The following is a 25361-nucleotide window of genomic DNA, read 5'->3' as shown; positions in this document are numbered from 1 at the left end:
AGATTCCTTTAAAACAGGATAAAGCTGCAAACCGTTACATTCGATATAAAATTTAATGAACAGCAATATTAAATTAAAACAAGGGTTGGTTAGTGTTAACATAAAACAAAGAGCTGCACATACATTTTTTTAAAGAAATGACAGAAGGTTAATTAAAAGTAAAGCAGTAGACATTGTATTTTTGAACTTCAGCAAGGTGTTTGACAGGGTTCTGCATGATAGGTTTTAGCAAGGTTACACCACATAGAGTCCAGGGCGAGTTAACCAATCGTTTACAAAATTGGCTTGAAGGTAGGAGACAGAGGATGGTGGTGGAGTATTGTTTATCAGACTGGAGCTCTATGACCAGTAGTGTACCACAAAGATTGGTGCTCGTTCCACTAGTTTTTTGTCATTTTATGTAAATTATTTGGATGTGAGCATAAGAGGTATGGTTCATAAGTTTTCAGATGACACCAAAATTTGTGGTGTAGTGGACAGTGAAGAAGGCTATCTCGGAATAAAACAAGATCTTGATCAGATGAGCCAATGGGCTGAGGAGTAACAAGTGGAGTTTAATTTAAATCAACGTGATGTGTTGCATTTTGGTAAGGCAAACTAGGGCAAGACTTTACACTGGGGCATGTGGCCGAACAAAGAAAGAGACCTAAGGATGCAGGTGAGTAGTTGTTGAAAGTGGAATTGCAGGTTGACGGGGTCATGAAGAAGGCATTTGGTACGCTTGCCTTCATTGATCAGAACAGTGAATATAGGAGTTAGGATGTCATGTGGCTTGCAGGATGTTGATTAGGCCACTTGTAGGATACTGCGTTCTGGCCTCCCTTCTATGAGCAAAGATGTTGTGAAACTTGGAATGGTTCGGAAAAGAATAACAAGGATGTTACCAGGATTGGAGGGTTTGAGCTATGAGGAGCGGCTGAATAGGCTGCTTGCGCACGCGCGCACACACACACACACACGTTGGAGACTGAGGAGACCTTAGAGGTTGATAAAATCATGAGGGCCATGCAAACAGTGAATAGCCAAGGGCCTTTTACCAGGGTAGGGGAATCCAAAACGAATGGGCATAGATTTAAGGTGAAAGGAAAAAGATTTCAAATGGACCTGAGGGGCTGCTTTTTCACACAGATGGTGGTGTATGTATGGAACAGGCTAGCAGATGAAGTGGTGGAGGCTTGCAACATTTAAAAAGCATCTGGATAGTTACAAGAATGGGAAGGGTTTAGAGGCATATGGGCCAAATGCTAGCGAATGAGACTTGATCAGTTTAAGATAGCCGATTGACATGGACAAGTTGGACCGAGAGGTATGTTTCTGTGGTGTCTAGTTCTGACTGTATAAGTCATTAATTATGTATTGTAAAGAGTTGCAGTCCCAGCAATTATCCCTGTGGAACTCTATTGTCAACCTGAAGAAGAATCCCTTATCCCCGCTGGCCGTTTTCATTACTCTAAAATGTTTATTGAGCTGTAAGCTGAATGTAAAAGAGCAGTTCAGGATCATGATTTTCCAGATTATTAGTGAAAGATCCTTTCATCTTTTGATCTTCAATGTTTCAAGACCCAATTATTGACTCAATTACCTCTCTTTCATCCAAACTCCTCATTTATTCAACAGACAATAATTATAAGATCATGAGAAATAGGAGCAGGAGAAGGCCATTTGGTCCATTGACACTGCTCTGCCATTTAGTAAAATCAGAGCTAATCTGGTTGTAGCCTTAACGCCACTTTACTGCCTGATTTCTTCATATCCCTCGAGTTCCTCAGGAGTCAAAAATCTGTCTGACTTAACCTTGTATATATTCAATCAGCTAGACTGCAATAGAAGAGAATTCCACTGATTTAATGTGCTTGGAGAGAATATTCAGCAGGCATGGCAGCACATATGCAGGGAAATCCGAGCTAGCATTTTGCTTCAAGTGGCCCTTCCTCGGAACAGGAAGGTTCCCGATTGCGCAATCTTCTACCCATTCTACCTTGCTTGTTGAAAGAGATACGATGTTGAATAGTACATTTGTTGGATAATCCTGAGTGCTCATACAAATACACCAACAAATAATGGGAGTATGCAGCGGAGAGTTGTGCCATCCCTGCCACAGTCTGTCACACAAACCAGCCTTACATAATCCAGCTATACTTCCTAATCATCATCATCATCATCAAAGGCCCCCTCCCACCCAGGTTATACTCTCTTCCAACCTCTTCTGTCAGGCAGAAAATATAAAATTTTGCATACATGTACAAACTCATTCAAGAACAGCTTCTTCCCCACTCTCATCAGACTTTTAAACAGGCCCCTCAAATGTTAATTTTGATTTCTCTGTCTGCACCTTCTCTGCAGTTGTATTCTGCACTCTGCTTTGCTACCCTGATGCATTTTGTATGGTATAGCGCAGGAAGCAACACTTTTCACTGTATCGCAGTACATTTGACGACAATAAATCAAACTCAATATCAAACTCAAAAGCTGAAGTTTCTGTGGGGTGCTCTTGTGTGTACCAGAAGTTATATATGTTTATACATAGGGCCTTATCTTCGTCAACACATAAGACCACGTACAGACTGCACCTGTTTCAAATCAGCAAAGTGGATAATCGCCATTCACTGGTTTATTTCTCAGGCAGTGTCCTGATAAGTCGTTATTAATTGGTACATTCGCCACAGCAATGCCTTTACAAATCAGACTTCACTGGCCAGCCAGTCACCACTCTCCTCATGTAGTGCAAGTTTTGGTTTTCCCCTTAAGTTAGTATTTTGCAAACTATCCTGATGGGTGTATGACAAAAAGCTTGGACAAAATGTCTTTTTCAGAAATGCTCAACCACTGTACAAGCAGACCGTTATTTATATATCCCTTTAGTAATGTATCATAGCACTTTCCCAATGGTAGACGTTAGACTGTCTAACCCATAGTTTTCTGTATTCTTCCTTTCTTGAAGTTAGGTGGTAAATTTGCAATTTTCAAATTAGCCAGGGCTGTGGCCTTTTCATTTTAACCATGACAAGCCTGTGTTTTTAAATTCTAACTGCTAACTGAATTTGTTTTCTCACATTGTAACATCACTGCTCATTTTCTCTACATTAAATAATAAACAAATTTTGGCATTCTTGTTTCAGTTTTTTTTTGAATAGCGTGAAGTCAGCCCAAATTTTGAACATAGCAGAGTCATCAAGCCTAACTTGAATAGGGATATTCGAATAAATTGATTAGGGATAGTCAGCACGGTTTTGTGAAGGGAAGGCCGTGCCTCACAAACCTTATTGAGTTCTTTGAGAAGGTGACCACACAGGTAGATGAGATGTGGTGTATATGGATTTCAGCAAGGCGTTCGATAAGGTTCCCCACAATAGGCTATTGTACAAAATGCGGAGGAATGGAATTGTGGGAGATATAGCAGTTTGGATCGGAAATTGGCTTGCTGAAAGAAGACAGAGGGTGGTAGTTGATGGGAAATGTTCATCCAGGAGACCAGTTACTAGTGGTGTACCGCAAGGGTCGGTGTTGGGTCCACTGCTGTTTGTCATTTTTATAAGTGACCTGGATGAGGGCGTAGAAGGATGGGTTAGTAAATTTGCAGACGACACTAAGGTCGGTGGAGTTGTGGTTAGTGACGAAGGATGCTGTAGGTTGCAGAGAGACATAGATAAGCTGCAGAGCTGGGCTGAGAGGTGGCAAATGGAGTTTAATGCAGACAAGTGTGAGGTGATGCACTTTGGTAGGAGTAACCGGAATGCAAAGTACAGGGCTAAAGGTAAGATTCTTAGTGTAGATGAGCCGAGAGATCTTGGTGTCCCTGTACGTAGATCCTTGAAAGTTGCCACCCAGGTTGACAGGGCTGTTAAGAAGGCATACAGTGTTTTAGCTTTTATTAATAGAGGGATCGAGTTCCAGAACCAAGAGGTTATGGTGAAGCTGTACAAAACTCTGGTACGGCTGCACTTGGAGTATTGTGTACAGTTCTGGTCACTGCATTTATAAGAAGGATGTGGAAGCTTTGGAAAGGGTGCAGAGGAGATTTGCTAGGATGTTGCCTGGTCTGGAGGGAAGGTCTTACGAGGAAAGGCTGAGGCACTTGAGGCTGTTTTCATTAGAGAGAAGAAGGTTGAGAGGTGACTTAATTGAAACATATAAAATAATCAGAGGGTTAGATAGGGTGGATAGGGAGAGCCTTTTTCCTAGGATGGTGACGGCGAGCACAAGGGGGCATAGCTTTAAATTGAGGGGTGAAAGATATAGGACAGATGTCAGAGGTAGTTTCTTTACTCAGAGAGTAGCAAGGGAATAGAACGCTTTGCCTGCAACGGTAGTAGATTCGCCAACTTTAGGTACATTTAAGCCGTCATTGGATAAGCATATGGACGTACATGGAATAGTGGAGGTTAGATGGGCTTGAGATCGGTATGACAGGTCGGCACAACATCGAGGGCCAAAGGGCCTGTACTGTGCTATAATGTTCTATGTTAGTGAGGGTCTCTGTATTAAATTTAAGCCCAGTTGCATGACTTCTGCTTTCCCAGTGCTTATTCTTTCCAAGCCATTCCTAAATTATGCCAACATTTGTATCCAATTACTATGATAACTAGGAATTCGAAGGCTGGATGAGGGGGAAAAAAGCCATAAAGATGTAGTGTTCATAGTTTGTACATGTTCTGTCATTTTAAGTAAGGCAGAGCGCATGCACATCAAATGTATTCTGTTTTCTCCTTTTTTGCTTTTAGAGTTACATCTATTGCTGATCGGCTGAATGTAGATTTCGCACTGATTCATAAAGAGCGTAAAAAAGCCAATGAAGTTGACCGAATGGTTCTGGTTGGTGATGTGAAGGACCGCGTGGCAATCCTTGTTGATGATATGGCCGATACTTGTGGTACAATTTGCCATGCTGCAGACAAGTGAGTTGCTGAATTGCAGAACCTAAAAGTACACTTCTTATATCAACCTCACCTTCAAAGGAAACAAACTCCCCTTTTTTTTAAATGCGCTTGTTGCACTAACAATATTAATCTCGTCTTTGATCAGTTTCTGTTTTGTAGCAATGTTCACAAAGACAGCCTTTAAACAAAAGATCTCCATTCCAACACTTCTGTTGTGATTTATTAATGAGACAAATTTTCTGCCAGTTGCCACTTTGGCCCATTTTTATGAAATTTCTGGGAGAAGATTCTGATCAGGTTTCCTTCAAAACTGTGGACCCATATTTCAGTTCTGACAGATGTCAGGGGAAGGCAAACCATGCCTCCTTTTCACAAGACTCAGCTGTCATTTTCTGAAATGTAAAGGTCTTGACAGCTGCTGTCAAATAGCAATTACCTAAGGTAACTGATATTATGGTGCCAGCTGCCAAGTGGGGAGTGGGCAGGATGCAGTTTGCAGGGGCTAAGCAAGTGATGCATTGTTTAACGTCAATCTGGGTAGGGTAGGAGAATTCAGGTCCAGGGCAGGGTAGGCACTGGGGCCAGGTTGGGTCCAGCAGAGTGCTGGGGCAGTTGGGTTGGATCTAATTTGGCCATTGGAATGTTCCAGGGGCAGGGAGGTGATCTTTGGTCTGGCCCAGTACAGTCTGGTGGTGAGGTCCAATGTTGTGGATGAGTAGAGTGTTTGTTCTAGCCCAGAGGCGAAGGGAGGGCTTGTTGGGTCAGAGTTTGGAGGAGATGCACTTGCGGGTCTGAGAGGTAAGTATGAAGTCTGCTGACTAGCATCTTAATAGCAAATAGTAACTATTTGCTTAATTTTGTCAAAACTATTTGAATTACCTGCTTTTAAATGGTGACGTCCAGAGGGTTTGGGAACTCCCAATGGAGTCCTCAATTTCCCAGGCAATTCCTTCCAAGTATGCTGCAATGGGAATTCACAGGGGCACCGTGCACAACTCTCGTTTATGCTGGAATAATGATTGTCTGGCTGTCAGAAGATTAGGCCAATATTTGAAGATGTGCTTGCAGTGGGCAACTTCCTTTGACAGAAATAAAGGAGGTATATCGTAACAGCACTGCAAATATTATAGCAATAGTTTTGCAAATAATATACTGTAGGTAGGTGAGCCTACACCTTCCCTTTTAACTTGAAGGTCTGATCTGAGCTTTAAGTGGAGAAAATGGTCAAGGTTTGCATATCTCCATGTATTTTTTAAAGTTTTCTTGTGCTACTGCTAACTTGGTAACATTAGAATCCTATTCCCTTCAAGTAAAATCAATATGTATAATTATTATTCCTTTGACTTCCAATCTCCACCCATCATGTTGATTTTTCAGGAGAACATTCCTGTGAATCCAATGATCAATTCCTCCTGCAGTTGACTTCTTAAGTTGCCGTCCTGTTTGCCAATTCCTCCTACGTATGATGCAACACATAACATAAAATGGTCCATTGAGAAATATTCTATTTTACCACCATCATCGAGAATGGGCCTTCACTATAATTAAACTATTCTTAGAATTAGTATTTCCAGGGTTCACACCCACACATCCTAGAATTTGCAGTTTGTTTGTTTTCACATGCTGTTTACAAATCTACAGTGTGGCCAAAACAAATAATTTAAGTCTTAGGTTGATATGCACCCATTGTGTAGTCTGATTTGCCTTTAATATATTCGAGTGCCTTCACTGCATTGTTTCATTTTGAAGTTTTTTTAAAGTTAGTTCCAAAATCCTATAAAATGCTGGGAAGCAAACTATGACCAGTTTCTAACAAATTTCCTTAATAAACAGCCTCTTCTTTTTGTTCCCAATACTATCAGTTGAACTTAATTTCAGTATTCTTCTCAAGACTGACTAAAGTGCTGATCTGTAAAACTCAGTAATTTGAGTTGCTTTGGTTTGAGAAGTAGGAGAGAAGCATAGACCACTGATTTAGCTTGTTTAAAAGTATTGAGTAACTTAATTGAACTCTCCAACGTTCTGTTTAATTTGTAATTGTGCATGTTTTTCCAAGCAGTTACTGACACATCAAAAATTAGAAATGAAATGCTGCAGTTGGTGAGAGGAAAGGAGCTTAGTTTTTGGTTTGATTTATCTGTGCATCATAGGCTACTTTCTGCTGGAGCAACCAAAGTCTATGCAATCCTCACACACGGAATCTTTTCTGGTCCTGCTATCTCCCGTATCAACAATGCCTGTTTTGAAGCAGTGGTGGTCACCAACACGATACCTCAAGAGGATAAGATGAAACATTGTCCCAAGATACAGGTATGTTAAGAATGAGCTTTTCTGCACCAGGGAGGAACTCTGATGCAGTATCAAGAGATAATTCCCTTAGTACTTCCTTTAGAACTGTTTTGGAATAAAGTTTGAAGCTTATTTTCCAGTCGTTCTTTGTCTGATTTTTGGCCAATAGTAGCGTTTATCTATGGAAGTATTCTAGTGTACATGGCTGAGGATTTTCCTCTATTTGCTGCAGGAGGGTGGTCATCAACTATTGTATTAACCTTTTGAAATAAAGGAAGAACTGCTTAGGATAAGCAAATATTTATAGAGTCCTCTCAAAGTGAGAACACAACTGCTGGAACAACTTGTATTTTTAACTCTAATGTTTTCTAAATTTGTAGGTAGTATTAAATTAGGAGGATTAAGTAACACTGAGAAGAACTAGAGTGAATGACAAGATCATACCGAGACTGAGAGCCGCAGAAGAACCAGAACTGGGAACTAAACATTGCAAAAGAGTAGGAGAACTGGAAAGTGGCATATCTCTACTTGGTTGGAATAACATGTTGCCACAAACAAGACTAAAATACAATTTATGGATATAGATAACGAATTAATAACAACAATATTGGAAGTGAGGTTGAGGAATAAATATGCAGACAAATTAGGGAATAGAGTAAAGAAATATTAAATAATCTTAGTGGATTCTGGCTACCTCTTGTATCGATGGACAGAGGAAATGGATTTCCTACTATGTGCACAGGTCTTCTTTCTAGCTGAATGGTTTGAAGCATTTGCCATCATCTTCAGCCAGATGTGCCTGGTGAATGATCCATTTCAGCCTCCTGCTGAGGTCTCCAGAAACACTGAAGCCAGTCTTCAGCCAAACCATCTGTTGCACGTAGTATCAAGAAACAGCTGTAGTCACTTGATACTGCAAAGGCTATGAGCCTTGACAATGTTAGGACTGTAGTATTGAAGCATTGTGCTCCCAGACAAGCTACAAACTTGGCCAAGCTGTTCTAATATAGCTACAGTATTGGTATCTGGTGATAATGTAGAAGACTGTCATGGTTGTCCTGATCCTACAGCACGGCAGGTATAGTATGACCCTTCAGCACCTAATCAGTCCACTGTTTGTTATTAGCAAGGTGCTTTTAAGGTGTTGTCGATCAAGTGCTAGATCTGCTCAGCAAAAACCAGTGCTCTGTTTTGGTTCTGCCACAGCCATTCAGCTCCTGATTTAAATGCAACCTTGGATCAAAAATTGACAAAAGAACTAAATTTGAGAACTGAAATCAGTGACTGCCATTTCAGATTAACAATGTGTCATGTGTCGTTAAGGAATTCTCACAAAATTGGAGCCAACGGAGAATTGGGGGGTGCTTTTACCTGACTGCGGTCAATACTGCTGTCTGGGTCTTAAAAAGATAATATGAAGGGGTTGACCCAGTAGTAGTAGCTTTTAAAAATTACCAAAGATTTTATTGGAATAAATGCAGGCCCTGATTTTCTTTCTCAAGTCAGGTACACAAAAGTGAGAGTGAACTTGACCTTCAAAAGACTTTCCATCTGCAGTTTGGTGGGTGTGATGTAGTGGCAGTGTGTGGATTTGAATTCTGGCAAGGTGCCCTGTGAAGAGGGACCCTCTCCATGGCAAAAATAAAATCTACAGAGATTTTATTTAAGGGGAAGAGCAAAACTAGAGGCTGTTAGTAGAAATCGCCAAGAAAATGTACACTAAATTCATAAGCATTTTTGTATGCAATCGTGAATGTGGATCCTGCTCCTATTGAAATGGTCGAAGTAAATGCATTTAAGGCGAGGCTAGGTACTCCTGGGAGGAAGGATTAGAGAGAGATACTGATAAATGAGAAAGAACGGGAAGAACCTTGACCGAACATAACTAATGACGTGGTCAGTTTCTGTGCTGTTCGTTCTATATATCATATGCTTCCTAATCTGCTTCAACCTAATTTTTAATGGTTGGCAGCCAAGGTTTAAGCTTTATGTCACATTGGCTACGGCAGTTGTCTTGAAACAGATCCCAAAGTGAAATATCACTTGGTGTCTATGTGCCCTTCGTTCACAAGATTGAGCCTCTGTGTTCAGGATCTGACTTTATGCAGTTGCTTCATCCAGAATCAGGCCCTAATGTAATCCCATGCTAAGTATTGCAGAAGTGTGAATTTCCTTTTTAAGTAATTCATTGAAGTATTCCATAATTTTAAAGGAAATGGTCCAAAGGAATATGTTGGAAGAGAAAATGTTGGGGAGGAAATTCCAGACCATGGCACTCAGCAATTAGAGATATTGCCATCAATTTCTGCTCAGTTTGCTTCACGCCTAGCCTTTCACTTCTTTCTGCCTATTCCTCCTTCTGTTACCCTACATTTCAAGTTCCACAACAGCTTGTAAAAGCAGCAGGTAACTGCTTGGGGAAAAATAATGTAAGAGAAAGGGCATTGAATAGTATTACATGGACGGCAGTTTGAGAGCTCGCATGGGTGTCATGGGCCAAATGACTCAACTGGCCTGTAAAATTTCAATTTACTTTATTATTATGAGGATAAGTTACTAGCTACAATGAGTGCAGTGTAAATTTCATGATGTAAATGCCATCAAATTGTAATGTAAAGCTTAATGTTGTATATTTACCCCCCCCGACTCTCTCTTTCTCAAGATTGTCAAACTAGTGTAGTTGGTCTGAGTTGTATTTCAATTAACATACTGCCTGTTACTGGTTTCTCGTATAGTTTGTAGTATGACTAAATTAAAAACTGATCCATCTGTATTCCAATACACAACACATTGAATTATCATTTTGTTTCTTTCTTCTAGGTTATTGATATCTCCATGATCCTTGCTGAGGCAATTCGAAGAACCCACAATGGAGAATCTGTCTCTTATCTGTTCAGCCATGTTCCATTGTAATACCTGTGCAGTCCATGCTATTTTACCAAAATTGTTTTTTTTCCCCCCTCTAGTCCTTCTGTTGCACCTGCCAGACCAAAAAGTTAAAAAGTATTCTTTTGCTTCTGCTTCACATTGTGGTACACTTCTATCTGAACTGAAATTGAGTAGACATTTCAGTATGTTAGATGTTTCCAATTAAAAGCAGCAGCTATAATTGGGTTTAATATGTATGAAACTTAACTTTTTTTGATATATAGGGCTATATATATCTGGTATTTACCTTAAAACAAAATCATGCCTAACTTTTTTTTTCCCCCCATATTCTGTGTTGCAATATTGATTGCTCCATGTCTGCCACAGTGTAAGCTTGCCGCTGTTTTACATGGAGCAGGTTGTTACTAGGTGCTTACAAATATTTTGGCAAAACTGGAATAGAGCTGGTGTGTTAGGGAAAAATTAATGTATTAAATCATTTTTATTCCCTGCTTTTTCATGTTGTAAAATTTGTTTCTATCAATGCAATAGTACATTTAATCAAGTTCTGTATATTTTCCACCTGAAACAGCTCAACAGTATACTGTTAGAGAAAGAACAGATGATTTTTGTCTTGGTTTTATGTTGTTTTATGCCTTACTAACTGTACAGTAATTTAATAGTTATGAATAATTTCATTAATGCATCATACCAGTATATTCCTTCTGAGTTGTAATTGGTTTGGATTGAGCTCTTTTCAGTCAGCAAGATGATGATTCAGCTGACTTTCCAAGAAACTTTAAATTAATTGGAACCTTACTGAATATAACTCTTTGAGGCAGTCTATCTGCCCTTAAACCTGGATCTAAAACACTTTCATTGAAAACCAAATGAACTGCTTTCTTATGGGAAATGAGAAGAGAATTGTACTTTATTTCCATCATATTCAAATAACCTGGATAAACCAATACAAATTTAATCAGTGTTGCAATTTGATTTATTTGACACATTTCTTAATCTGCATACACATATATGAGCCATATATTTAAGAACAACAGTTGTGACCTCATGTAGTTGAGTTGCAACTCTTGTAGTTTTGTTCTCACTCTTGTGGGTGGATAGAAAGACACTAAATCTGTCCAGTTTCTTGCACATAATCCAGAAGAGTAGTAAATTGATTTTGCCCCTAGATTGATGGTTAACTATAGTGCTGGTGTATACTACTACTTAGTAGTAATGCAACTTGGAAGAACTCATTTGAGTGAAATCTTGTTGAGAATATCTTGGAATATTTTTAAAGGAGACTTGAAAAGTCATTTCTTAATATGGACATGTGCAGAATTTTGAAGACTGCAACTGTGGTAATTATTCTGCAACTCCCCTTCCAAAGTTAGAAACCTGAAGAGATTATGTCATCCTGAAATGAACATCTTTTTCCTTAATCTGTTAAATATAGTGGAAATCTATAGGTATTGAAGCTGTAGAATGAACTTAACTTAGGTTTCCAGGTGTCTTTGCTCAAAAAGGCCAGGCATAATCGGTACATTGAAGCTTTACAAAAAGAATTTCCAGACATTGTCTCTGTTGGAATGCTGGTTCTGTTCTGGATGTTGCTGTTTGTTCAACAGCATCAAATGACATAAAGTTGTAGATGCTATTTCATAAATGTTGCATGATTGAAAATGTTTTTTGGGAGTGTTAAAATGCTGGCTTACACACTTGGGGACTAGCTTCCAACCAAGGATATAAACATTTTCATTTACCTACTGTTTGACTGTAATGTGAAACGAGATTCCTTTAAGCCACTTCTCAGTTGCCCAGAGCATACACAATGGAATTATTTTAGCCAGCTGGCACTCAGGCAGGTCATGGGAAAAACATGGGAAATCTCAGCTTTGTCCACGTGCAAATTTATGTTGTGACATTGTGGAGTTGGGATTGCTGAATAAAATTCTATAAAAATTGCATTTCTAAAACTTGTTGAAACTTCTGTCTACTGTTTTAGATGAAATTGCACAGCATTCCCCTACTGTGAATGTAAGCAAGAAATTGAAATATTTTCTATATTTGTGCACACAGTTCATATTCATTGTTTATGTACTCCTTTATTAAAACAATATTGAATCACAGGGAGGGATAGGGAAGGGTTGTCCTGTGCATTCATCAATATCCTGGATGATGCTGTTGCTCATTCTGGGCTTTGCTTCCAGCTGACCCCAGTGTTTTGTATGTTTTGGACTAGCTAATGCTATTCTGAACTGTCTGTCTGGATTGAGCAGTGGTAATGCATGGAAAATCTGATTTAGTGCCGTATAGAGCTACATTACCTCAAATAAGCGAAATGTAGCCTTTGGGTTCTTTGGTTAAACATTGGATTGGAGTTCCCGTATATACACATACAGTTCAAACATATGTTACAATCTGAGCATAAAAATGATTTTTTTAAGGCTATCTTGATAAATTTGGTGTTGAACCCTGTACAGTTATATTGGGACAATTTCTACAAATTCAAGTCTGCAATTGTTACTCCGTTTTTAGCTTGTTTTCTACAATATGGAGAAAAGCTGAAGAGCTTATGTTTGTTCAATCATGTGCTGCAATAAATGTGTGATGTTGTTTGTCATGCAAGTGTTCTAATTTTCACTTTTACTGTGTTCATTGTCATAATGTAAAAAAGCTACAATTTGATTTACCTTTTTAAAATTTTCTATTCTGTCTTGTTCGTGTGACATTTTGAGACATAATATCCTGAGCAGCAGTTCCCATTCAGTACCTTGTCCAAGTTCTCATTTAGTAGCTTGAGCTTTCATAGTAAGTCTTGCCACATTACCGTTCATGGAAGATTTTTTGTGCCTTCAACCAATTCCTTGGATAAGAGTTCACGTGTCCTGAGTTTTTACAATTCAGTTAGTTACTATATATTCCATTAATTATAGAATCCCTACAGTGTGAAAACAGACCATTCAGCACAACAAGTTGACACTGACCCTCTGAATATCCCACCAAGAGTCATCTTGCATAACCCACCTAATCTACACCTCCCTGAACACGGGCAATTTAGCACGGCCAGTCCACCTAGCCCGCACATCTTTAGACTGAGGGAGGAAACCCACGCAGACACGGGGAGAATGTGCAAACTGTACACGGTCATTTGCCCAAGGATGGAATCGAGCCTGGGCCCCAACTGCTGTGTTGCTTATTTTGGATGACAGAGCAAAAAGTATTATTTAAACTGAGAACACTAACACAAAGGAACTTGGGGCATGAAGCAGAAAGCTAGTACACAAGTGCAGTAGGTGATTTTTTTTTTGTTCGTGGGATGTGTGTGTGCCTGGCTATACCAGCATTCTAAATGGGTTTTATCAGGAAGACAATTGGAATGCTAGCCCTTCTTTCTACGGGGTTGGAGGAGAGGAGGGAAGACTTGCAACTATACAAGGTGCTGAAGACACCACACCTGGAATATGTAAAGCAGGTTTGGTCATCTTTCTTAAAATATTTCATTAGTGGCAGATTGGAGAAGTTCACTAGGACAATCCCAGAATGGAGGGATTGTCTTATGATGAAAGGTTTAACAGGTTGAGACTCACTGGAATTCAGAAGAATGAGAGGTGATCTGATTGAAATAAGTAGGATTCTTAATGGGCTTGATAGGGTAAATGCAGAGATGGGTTTCCCCTCCTAGGAGAAATTAAGACCAGAGGGCATAGTCTCTGAATTAAGGAATGCCAATTTAAGACGGAGCTGAGGGATTTCTTTTCAGAGGCTTAAATTTTTGAACACATTTTCTCACCATTCCTGTCAGACCCCAGTCCAACAACCATCCCTACCTCAAGCCCACTCCACATTGGCTGTCAGCTGCTCCAAAGTAGGTTTTCTTCAGGACTGCTTCCCCCATGTCAGCCTTCACCCCAGGATTTTCTTCCAGGGCTTGCTAGCTCCTCTGTTCTGCTTCAGTTAATTCCAAGTCATTATTTATTGAAAAACATTCAAAAAGAAGAGAGAAAAAAGAAAAAGCAGAGGAGCTCCTGCTGGAATATTTTGTGGGGGGTGATGGCCTCATGGTATTATTGCTGTACTAGTAAGCCAGAGACACAGATAATGTTCTGGGGACCTGGATTCAAATCCAACCAGGCCAGATGGTGGAATTTGAATTCAAGTTCTAAAAATCTGTAGTTAAGAGTTTAATGACTCGGAAAAATCCATCTGGTTCACTAAGAATCTTTAGGGAAAGAAACTACCATCCTTAATTGATCTGGCCTACGTGTGTTTCCAGACCCACAGCAATGTGGTTGATTCCTCCGGGCAATTAGGGGTGCACAATAAATCCTAAATAAAAACCAAAAGAACTGCAGCTGCTGTAAGTCAGAAACAAAAACGAAGTTGCTGCCAGACCTGCTGAACTTATCCAGCATCTGTGAAGAAAAAGTCGAGTTAACATTTCATGTCCGATGACCCTCAGAACTGATAACAGCTGGGAAAATGTCAGTTTAAATGCAGAAAAAAGGGAGGGGGTGGGGTAGCAGTGAATGATAGGATAGATCCTAGAGAGAGAGAAGAGCAGTTGGGCATAGAGTTGACAATGATCAGGCTGGGAGGGTGAATAGTTGTTAATGGGGACTATTAGTGACTAATAACAGGTAGTGTATAATGGAAGGCTATGTGGTAACAAGGCCTGGTGTGTGGGGTGGGGGTGCTGGGACATGGGAGAGTTTAGGTCCTAAAATTATTCAATTCAGTATTGAGTCTGGAGGGCTGCAGGGTCCCCAAGTGGAAAATGAGGTGTCGTTCTTCCAGTGATAATGGGAACTGCAGATGCTGGAGAATCCAAGACAATAAAATGTGAGGCTGGATGAACACAGCAGGCCCAGCAGCATCTCAGGAGCACAAAAGCTGACGTTTCGGGCCTAGACCCTTCATCAGAGAGGGGGATGGGGTGAGGGTTCTGGAATAAATAGGGAGAGGTGGGGAGGCAGACCGAAGATGGAGAGAAAAGAAGAGTATAGGTGGGGAGGGGATAGGTCAGTCCAGGGAAGACGGACAGGTCAAGGAGGTGGGATGAGGTTAGTAGGTAAGAGATGGAGGTGCGGCTTGGGGTGGGAGGAAGGGATGGGTGAGAGGAAGAACAGGTTAGGGAGGCAGAGACAGGTTGGACTGGTTTTGGGATGCAGTGGGTGGAGGGGAAGAGCTGGGCTGGTTGTGTGGTGCAGTGGGGGGAGGGGACGAACCGGGCTGGTTTTGGGATGCGGTGGGGGAAGAGGAGATTTTGAAGCTGGTGAAGTCCACATTGATACCATTGGGCTGCAGGGTTCCCAAGCGGAATATGAGTTGATGTTCCTGCAACCTTCGGGTGGCATCATTGTGGCATTGCAGGAGGCCCATGATGGGCATGTCATCTAAAGAATGGGAGGGGGAGTGGAAATGGTTTGCGACTGGGAGGTGCAGTTGTTTATTGCGAACCGAGCAGAGGTGTTCAGCAAAGCGGTCCCCAAGCCTCCGCTTGGTTTCCCCAATATAGAGGAAGCCACACCGGGTACAGTGGATGCAGTATACCACATTGGCAGATGTGCAGTCGTTCTTCCAGCTTGCATTGAGCTTTGCTAGAACACTGCAGCTAGCCAGAGACACAGATGTTGGCCAGGGAGCAGGGTGGCATGTTTAAGTGGTAGGCAACAGGTAGTTCTGTTCGCAAAAAATCCCTGAACTACCTGTTCAGAAATAGCAAGAATTTTTTTTTCTGAAGAAGTGTCCCAACCCGAAACACCAGCTTTCCTGCTCCTCTGATGCTGCCTGTCCTGTGTTCCTCGAGCTCCACACTGTTATCTCTGATCTACCTGTTGCTTCTTTGTCTGTACAATTACTCCTCTCTCTCTCTTTAGGCTGTATCCTGTTGTTTACGCCATGTCCTACTCCCCCTCCCTTTTTTTCTGCTTGCAAACTGACATTTTCCCAGCCACCGTCAGTTCCGAGGGTCACCAGACCCCAAACGTTAATCGATCTTTTCTTCACAGATGCTGCCAGGGCCAGGCCTGCTGAGCATTTCCAGCAATTTCTGTCTCTGTGGTAATAAATGCCTTCATCCCGTGAATGAATTTTTAAAAATTTACTCTGTCACCATCTTGCTAAAAATCATATTGTCTGTATTTGGAATGTCTTGGGGCAACATATGATGCTAGTGGTCATTTTGACTTGTTACCCTGTACCTTGCATGGGTAGGAACAGTTGTAATGTAATTTATAGTATTCCAAGAATTGTTGAATAGGGGTGTGCCTTATTTGAGATCATCCACAAAAATTAGGTAGTTGGATTTTCATCTTAGTAAACTAGAATTCAATTATTTGTATGCAGTTGGACAATCCAGATCATTGTGGAAATTCCAAAGCAAAGCAATATTTGCAGCAGTCTGCTGCAAGTTTCTGTAAAAGGAAAATATTGTCAAAAATGTCAGTTATCAAAATTCAGGAATAGATAGTCACAATCTGTATAAGAAATTTACAAGGATAAATGGGCAGAACGCAGCATTGGAGTTTAAACGGTTTAATTTTTTTAAAAAGTTCATTATTCTTTCTGCTGAGTAATGTGATACCACTGAATATTCAGGTTTTAAGATAAAGCAAAAACACAGGTCACAGTCACGTGCATAAACTATTCAAGCTAAAAAATAAAAAAAGAATAATTGACTTAAGGGTCACCGGACTTGAAATGTTCACTCTGATTTTTTTTCTTCACAGATACTGCTAGGCCTGCTGAGCTTTTCCAGCAACTTCTGTTTTTGTTGTGAATAATGTCATTTTAATATTAGAGTTAAAGGAAACTAACCATATCAAAGTAAATGTTTAACTCTGACATTGGTTAAAGCCAGACAACTGAAATGCTTATCTAGAAAGGCTAACACTTCCTCTGGCATAATGGAAAGTACCCCAGCAAAGAAATAGGTAAGGCATCATTTCCATACTGCAGAACATTACACAGCTAGTTTCTACTACATTTTCAAACAAGGGGATCATCACACACTGATCAAAATGGGAATGTTATAAGTAACTGATAATGCTTAGTGTATCACGATGGTGTGTGGGCAGTTTGAACTCAAGACATTGGAAATCAAGCCATAAAATAAGACTTTGAGAATTATCCAACGAGCTGTCTATGTGTAAGTATGCAAATATGTTCCACTTCTGATATGACCAAACACACGGGGCAAGATAAACCACATATTTCCTGAAGTTGCTTAAACTAGACTTTTACACTTAAGATGCATTATAGCAGCAAGCCCTTGCAGCTGTGGCTAATATCACAGCGTTTTGCACTAATGCAAACCTGCCTCTGCCACCACCTCCATGAATCTGCGTTGGATGCAGATGCCATCAGGAACCCAAATCCTCTTCTGCTGCAGTAACTATGGTCAATGCCAGGACCATCTCAACCATTATGCACATAGATGTGCCAAATATATGTTCTCACTAGAACTCTCTTGGTGTTACTTTGTCTTTTCTACCTCATACTAATGTGCCTTTCCTAAACTGCTTATGCTTGTACTACTTGTTTTCATCCATGTTTTGAAGCTACATGATGGTACTTGTTGTCCCCTAGGGCTAGAACAGACAATTTAAATAGCCCAGGCTTTCTTCAGAGATGGTACCTACAATTTAATTTCTTTGTCCTTTGCTGTTTCACTCAAGAATGTGCATGTATTGCTTGAGCATCTAAATACCAAACTGAAAAAAATTGAGAACCTGCAAACACAAATCAGAAATTAACCAAAATGATGGAATGTGTGAAGTTTCTAAAACCAGTAGCCAGATCGGAGTTGGAATTCCCAAGGGTAAAAGTAAAAATTGCACGACTGCAGCAGCTTACGCGAGGATAAAACAGCTAAGAACAATGGGAATAAACAATGCACCACAAATGGTAACTCGTAGGAAATTCAAAGCTGTACTTCAGCAGTGCTGCAGTGTCCTAAATCTTTTGTTTCTACAATATAGATCAGATAAAGCTATGAGCACGTTTCCCCTGGCCTTTCCAACCTTTAAGTATAAATAACCCATGATTTTCATTTGCGTTATAGTTGTGTTTTGGCTTTTTGATTAGATTCCCTACAGTGTGGGGAACAGGTCCTTCGGCCCAACAAGTCCACACTGCCCCCTGAAGCATCCCACCCAGACCCATCCCCCTATAACCGACACACCCCTGAACACTGCGGGCAATTTTAGCATGGCCGATCCAGCTAACCTGCACATCTTTGGACTGTGGGACGCAGACACAGGGAGAATGTGCCGACTCCGCACAGACAGTTACCCGAGGCTGGAATCGAACCCGGGTCTCTAGAGCTGTGAGGCTGCAGTGCTAACCACTGAGCCACCGTGCCGCCCTAGGGCAGAACGAGATGAATGGCTTCACTCCCCCGCCTGTGGGATGGTTTCCTTCGTTTCGAGCCTGGTTGTATATGAACGCAATTTGATGGTGGTTTGAACAGTGTTCTTCATTTCGTCTGGTTGTCACATCCCAACTAGAATAGAAGGTACAACGACGAGGAAAAACAAATACAATTTATTAATTAAGCTCCAGTTGCTTTCGGGAGGCGCACTTGAAACAACACCTCAAACTATTTTTTAAAACCTTCCGAAGAGGAATAATCTCCCAACGCAATCTTACACGTATTATCTCATGCTCTCCGGCCCGATTGTCGTTCAATCAGAGCATGAGCCTGCCTGTCACTCCACAGAATAGCCCAATCAAAATTGGAGGGAATGGACCTGTCCTCTGAGTTGGTACTGCGCTCATCATGTAAAGATTGACTGTGAAGGTTAATAGGAAAACCAGGGGGAATCGAAAATACTCATCATAGCAGCTGTCAACGATTTTAGACCAACATCCTCAAACATTAAATGCCGAATTCAAGCAAGGTATAGTTCAGAACATTAGCTCCATCTTTGGAAAATTGAGTTTGGGCGAATTTGTTCTTTGTTGTCCATCGAAAATATTTGATCAATCCTTTGTCTCCTACAGGTTGTAACATCCACTTAATTTAAGGATACTTGGGTCCAATTCTACAACAGTGGCTCTCGATTTATTTTAAAAAGAAACTGGTGGATTAGGATTGTTTTTAATTTTTTTTCTAACTACATCATTTGAATCTTAGCGAATTTTCTTCTCCGTTTTGTGGGAATTGGTAGCATAAAAAGTATAATGCGTTTAGTTAAACGTGCAGCATCGATTTTCTTCTTAATGGGTCTGAAGACATACCGCCCCACCTACTCGAAAACGTGTATCCAGGCTGAACCACAGGCTTCGTACCAGTCGTTATCTTAAAATCCTTAGCGTGAGGAAGCAGGCCATTCGGCACATCGACCCTCCGAAGAGCATCCCTTCCAGACCACCGCCCCCACCCCGTATTTCCCATAGCTAACCCACACATCTTTGGACTGCGGGAGATAACTTAAGATGCTGCTTGGCCTGCTGTGTTCCTCCAGCTGTACATTTTGTTATTTCCGTACAGACAGTCGTCCGAGGGTGAAATTGAACACCGCCCCCACATCCTCTGTACCATAGCTTCCCTCCGTCTTATCAGTGTCAGTGATCTCTGCAAATATGTAACATCATAATAATAATCTTGTGTTATTTAAATCTAACACGCGACGTTCTTTTAAGGATCTCTGATGGGTTTATTTTCAGTGAGATATAATGTACAAGGTGAAATGCAGACAGCCTATGCCTCCAGTATCACCGTGCAGAGCCACTTAAAAACATCTGCGTATTGGCCATATTAGCATTTGAGCTGTCTAAATGATATCACTCTAAAGGTGATAACACTAAGCTTGGTGCTTTCAATTCAGACATAACTGCTCCCAACACTCATTAGGAACTTGCCTTTTTCTAGTCACCACGACCTGCAATTCATGAAAATCGCATGTCACAGAATAAGTCCTGTTCATTTCCTCAGATAGCTGCAGAGTCATGGGGGTCTACAGCACTGAAAAGTGACCTTTGACCCATTGAGTGCACCAGTGAATAGCAATTACCTAAAACTATTTTCCAGAACTTAGTGCATAGCTTTGTATGCCTTCGCACCTCAAGTGCATGTCTAAATATTTCTTAAATGTTTTGAGGGTATCTGCTTCCATCACCCTTACAGAGAGTGAGTTCCAGATTCCCACCACCGTTTGGGTGAAAAAGCTTTTCCTCATCTCCTCTAAACCTCTGCTCATTACCTTAGATCTACGTCTGTGGTCAGTGATCCCTCCATCAAGGGGAAAGTTACCTTCTTGTCTACCCTGTTTAGGCCCTTCATTATTTTATACATTTCACTCACGTAAGCATAGTGGCTCTGTAGTTAACACTACCACCTCACAGCACCAGGGACTCTGGTTCACTTTCACCTCTTCAGTGACTGTCTGGATGGAGATTGGACATTCTCCCTGTCTCTGCAGAGGTTTGCTCCAAGTTCTCTCTCACAGTCCGAAGATGTGCAGGTTGGGTGGGTTGGCTGTGCTAAATTGCCATCGTGTCCAGGGATGAGCAGAATACAGGGTCGGGGTACTGGGTCTGGGTGTGGATGCTGTTCAGAGGGGCAGTGTGGACTCATTGGGTTGAAGGGTCAGCTTCCACCTATATGGATTCTATGATTCATATTCTACTCTCCAGCCCCTACCCCACCCCCTGAGTCTTCTCTCCTCCAAGGCAATCTCTCTTCTAACTAAAAGGCTCCAGATTTACTCTCTGGTAAGTCTCCTCTCCAATGCAATCATATCCCTGCTAAAACATGGATTTCAGAACTATCCACAATATTCTAGCTGTGACCTTTATCCTGTTCCAGAATAACCTCCCTACTCTTAAACTTTAACCTTAATAAAGGCAAGTATCCTGTAGATCTCATAGGCTCTCACCTTTGCTCCCAGTCCAGGGTGGCACAATGGCTCAGTAGTTAGCATTGCTGCCTCACAGTGTCAGCGATCTAGGTTCAATTCCAGCCTTGGGTGACTGTGTGAAGTTTGCGCATTCGGTGGCTTGGCCATTCTAAAATTGCCCATAGAGTCCAGGGATGTGCTGGTTACGTGGATTAGCCCTGGGAAATGCAGGAGTCAGGGATAGTGGGTCTGAGTGGGATGCTGTTCAGAAAGGTGGTGTGGACTCAACGGGGTCTGTTTCCACACAGTAGGGATTCTGTGACATCCCCCAAGCAGGGCTCTATCAAAGGCCTTGCTGAAGTTCAAGAAGACTACATCAAATGATTAAGTTCTGCCTCTCCAAGTGGAAATGAACTCCGACCCTCAGAATTATTCCTAATAGTTACCCCTGATTTCTATACCCACATCATCCCTCCAATTAGTGACCACCAACACAAAATTTTACTTTAGAACCATACCTATGTCCTCTGGCTCCACACACAAACTACTATTGTGGTTCTCAATGGGCCCTACTCTTTCTCTAGTTATCATTCTACCATTACTAGACTTGTAAAATAACATAGGAGTTTCATTTATTTTACCTGTCAGTATCCATCAGTATTCGTTTTTAGCTAAGTTAATATACCTTTCAAGTTTCATCTTGCACATTCTACGCTCCTCCTGGCCTTCTGCTGTTTTCAGCCCCGGGTATCTGCTGGAAACCTCCCTTCTTCTCTTTATCCAATCCTGTATATCCTTGATTGCCAATAATTTCAGTTCTTGTTGCTTAGTTTACCTAGATGCAAAGAGCATTAGGAGGAGGAATACAGAATGGACATTACAAATAGAACAGGCAAGAACTAATAGAACAGGTGACTTGTTAATAAAATTCGGATGGTTGAGATTAAGAATAGGCACTGTGCAAGATGACAGAGGAGGGCTGAGGTGATAGAGATGTCAATAATGTTTATGATTCAACATTTGGAGTTTGGAACTTGAGTCACACTCACCTGTTTATTTTGTTAATGGTATATGATGGCCTCGACCTGTGTGCTTGATCTTGATCATTTTTCATTGTGGCTATAGTGCCCTGAGTGGTTTGGAGAAAATAGGTGTGTTTTAATATTTTTATGCACACTGAAGGTGAAGCTGAAGTCAGGACGAGAGATCAAGTAGGAGCTTCATCTAACTAGCTGATAAGCTGTGAAACTTCAAAGTAGAAGGTGAAATTGTAGCTGGAGAGCTCCATCAGCCAATGCAAATTGGGATAGGTAGAGTCATGTGTGGGAGATAGTCGACTGGGGACCATTGGCTGTCTATAATGTAAAGTTGATTATGAAGCAAGAATGAAACAGATGTCGGCCTGGATGGGAGTTCGAGAATGTGATAAATTAGAATGTTTGTGTATGAAATAAAAATAAAGGCACTTGCTTTTGCTATATATTTACAAACCTGAGTTTACCAAACCTATTGTGTGATGGTGCCTGTTGATAATAAAAAAATTACATTTACAACAAACAAACTTCACTTAATTTGATTGTGATAATAAATTTATCCAGGATTATGATTAAGTTCATCTAACGAACAGAGAACGTTATTATGCAATATGCGATATATGTACCAATGTGTATTATCAAACAACGTTTTCTTCTTGTTTTGAGTGAAAATAGTATGTGACGAAGACAGTTATGCAGTGAATATCGATACTTTTTTAATATATTACACAGAAAAATTGAAAATGCAGCAGGATTCTGAAGACTCAGTGGCAGACTCACTGAAGAACTGTGGAATTGGAGCTATCTCTAGCTGTCTTGCGACATTTCTGACGTTTCCAATTCACAAGACAATTTTCCGACAGCAAATCCATGGTTTTGTTATCCGAAAAGCTGTCACTCAACTCTGTCAAGAAGGCCTTATCAAGTTTTACAGAGGAATTCTTCCTCCACTCCTAGCCAAGACCATCCAAGGTACCTTGCTGTTTGGTGTTTACGATAGCCTCATTAGAAATATCTCAACAGAGGATACATATTTGTACCATCGCTGCATTGCAGGATCCCTATCTGGAATCATCGAAGCATTGGCCTTGACCCCATTTGAACGTGTCCAAAATGTCCTTCAGGACCACAGGAAAGATGTCAAGTTTCCCAATACCCATAGTATCCTAAAGGAGTTTAATTCTTACAGCTTTAAAAATAAGTTACAACTTGGGTACTATCGAGGCTTCCTCTCCATTCTCCTGAGGAATGGAACAGGCAGTGCCCTTTATTTTTCTTTCAAAGACCCAGTTAAGGATTTATTCTTGGAGCGAGGCATACCTAGTGGCATTTCTGCTTTTGTTTCTGGGAGTTTCAATGGAATGATGGTGTGTTTCATCCTCTATCCACTTAGTGCAGTGATTGCAAACGTGCAGTCTCACATTGGAGAAAAGAAAATGAGCCTTTGGAATTTCATTGCAAAATTCTGGGTATCTCGTGCCCGAAGCTTGTTGTACATATACAGAGGTGGTTCCCTGGTCATACTGAGGTCCTGCATAACCTGGGGAATAACCACAACTATTTATGAATTTTTAAAGGCATCACATTTTTCTGAAAATTAGTGCTATTTAGAATAATTTAAGATTTCTTTTTCTGGACAAACTGAGTAACCCATACATTTTTCAGGCTATTTAGAATAACTTTGATGAACATATACGGAATTGTATAACAACATTTGGAAATGACAGAGTTATAAAGTGTTGTAATTTGGTAGAGAGAGCAAGACATTCTGAGTCTTTAATTCTGAACAAGATTCTTATTAGAATCAAAATGTTAGCTTGATCCATAGAGAAAAATCAGAGTTAACATTTTGGGCCCAGTGACCCTTCCTCAGAACTGATGGTAGCTAGGAAAATGTTTGTTTTTATGCAGAAGATAGGATGGGGATAAGGATTAAATGATGGGTAGAGATAGAGTCCAAGGAGAAAGGTGAACAGTTGGACAGACAAAGGAGTGATTAGCCTAGGAGAATGAATAGCTACTAATGGGTTCTACTAATGGCTAACAATGGGTCATGTATAATAGTGCACCATGTGACAACAAGGCCAGGTATGTGCGAGTTGGTGTATGGACATGGAAGAAGGTGCCTCAAGCTATAAAATTGTTGAATTGTTGAAAATTTGATACTGTGAGTGGAAAAAGAATATCATGCAAAGACTTTGCAAAGGAAGAAACTTTCCAACTCAAACCGAGACCTAGGTCCAAAGGATTAACTGAATTGAGGATCTTCGCAGTTGACAACAGCTTGATAGCATCACCAAAAATAAAAGACCCGTGGGGAAGTCACTTAATTCTGCCTCTTTTGAGTTGAATCTCTCAACCACAGACTTTGTTCCTTTTTGCCAATATTTTGCACCCTCAATTTTCCTGAAAGAACTCTCACCTCTCCTGCCTGACTTTTTTGTGAATGGATGTGTGCATTGTTGGATTTAAAGGGGTATAATTGAAGTTTGCGTATTCATAATTAAAAATACATTTTGCTATGTTAGAGGCTAAATTTGTAACAATGAATAAGTTTCTGTTTTCTTGTTCTTTGATGAAACCCAGGATAAGTTTCATTCATCTTGAATAGTGGTACACTCAGATTAAATTGCTCAGAATTCTCACTCATGATTCATGGAACAATAGGGTTTGATTTCCAGCACATTCTTCCCATTACGTCATGACACACTATTCTCCTGCTGTGATCCCATTTTTCATCTCCAATAACATGAACTCATCCAAATTATGCTATCCAGTGTCTGTAACTTGCACCGAGTTTCATTCACACATTATTGCTGTGCTTACTGACCTAATAGTCTGGAACCCCTTAGTTTTCAATTTTTTATCCTTTGTTTCACCCATATACCTGTAATATCGTCTGGTCCCACAATTTTCCTATCCCACACTGACCTATCTGAGCTCATACAATCCTGGCCACTTGCACATTCTTGATTTTAATTGATCCAGCATTGGCAGCCATGTCTTTGACTGCCTAGGCCTTGAAACCCAGAATTCTTTCCAATTCTTGACTCATGCACAACTTTCTTTAGAACCTACCTCTTTGTTCAAGCTATAGAGATAACAAAGTGTGAAGGTGGATGAACACAGCAGACCAAGCAGCATCTTAGGAGCACAAAAGCTGACATTTTGGGCCTATGAAGGGTCTAGGCCCGATAATATTGATAATATTGCATAAAATACCTTAGGATGTTTGGTATAAGTTATCACTTTTTAGTTATTTAGTCTTCAGATGTGGGCAACACTGGAAAGAGAATAAAATCGCCTATCTACAATTGCCTTAAGATGACAGTGCTAGACCTTCTTGCTGCGCTGCAGTCTTGACGGTGATAGCACTTCGCCGATGATGTTAGCAGAGAATTCCAGGATTTTGATCAACCGGACATTAATGAGCAACAATATAGGCTTTT

The 25361-nt window shown here is 40.7% G+C and overlaps 2 protein-coding genes across 2 annotated transcripts in view; both read left to right on the top strand.

Moving 5' to 3' along the window:
• Window positions 1-12657, top strand: part of LOC125458904 (ribose-phosphate pyrophosphokinase 1) — a 47778-nt gene extending 35121 nt beyond the window's left edge. Inside the window, exons 5-7 of the mRNA XM_048544731.1 lie at window positions 4722-4895; window positions 7028-7187; window positions 9987-12657. Of these exons, the coding sequence (XP_048400688.1) occupies window positions 4722-4895; window positions 7028-7187; window positions 9987-10079 (427 nt within the window). The 3' untranslated portion in view covers window positions 10080-12657. The remainder of the gene's footprint in view (window positions 1-4721; window positions 4896-7027; window positions 7188-9986) is intronic.
• Window positions 12658-18269: 5612 nt separating this feature from the next.
• On the top strand, window positions 18270-25040 carry LOC125458851 (solute carrier family 25 member 53-like). Its single transcript, XM_048544605.2, has 2 exons — window positions 18270-18937; window positions 22645-25040. Exon 2 carries the CDS (start codon window positions 22656-22658, stop codon window positions 23511-23513), a length of 858 nt encoding a protein of 285 aa, XP_048400562.1. The 5' UTR covers window positions 18270-18937; window positions 22645-22655; the 3' UTR covers window positions 23514-25040.
• Window positions 25041-25361: the final 321 nt, after the last annotated feature.

This window comes from Stegostoma tigrinum, chromosome 15, assembly GCF_030684315.1.
Source record: "Stegostoma tigrinum isolate sSteTig4 chromosome 15, sSteTig4.hap1, whole genome shotgun sequence".
Taxonomy (NCBI): Eukaryota; Metazoa; Chordata; class Chondrichthyes; order Orectolobiformes; family Stegostomatidae; genus Stegostoma; species Stegostoma tigrinum.
Note: the sequence above shows the minus strand (reverse complement) of the source record. Positions and strands in the feature narration are given on the sequence as shown.

Coding starts and splice junctions, on each gene's coding strand:
- LOC125458851 (XM_048544605.2), top strand. CDS start 22,656: ATGCAGCAGGATTCTGAAGACTCAGTGGCAGACTCACTGAAGAACTGT.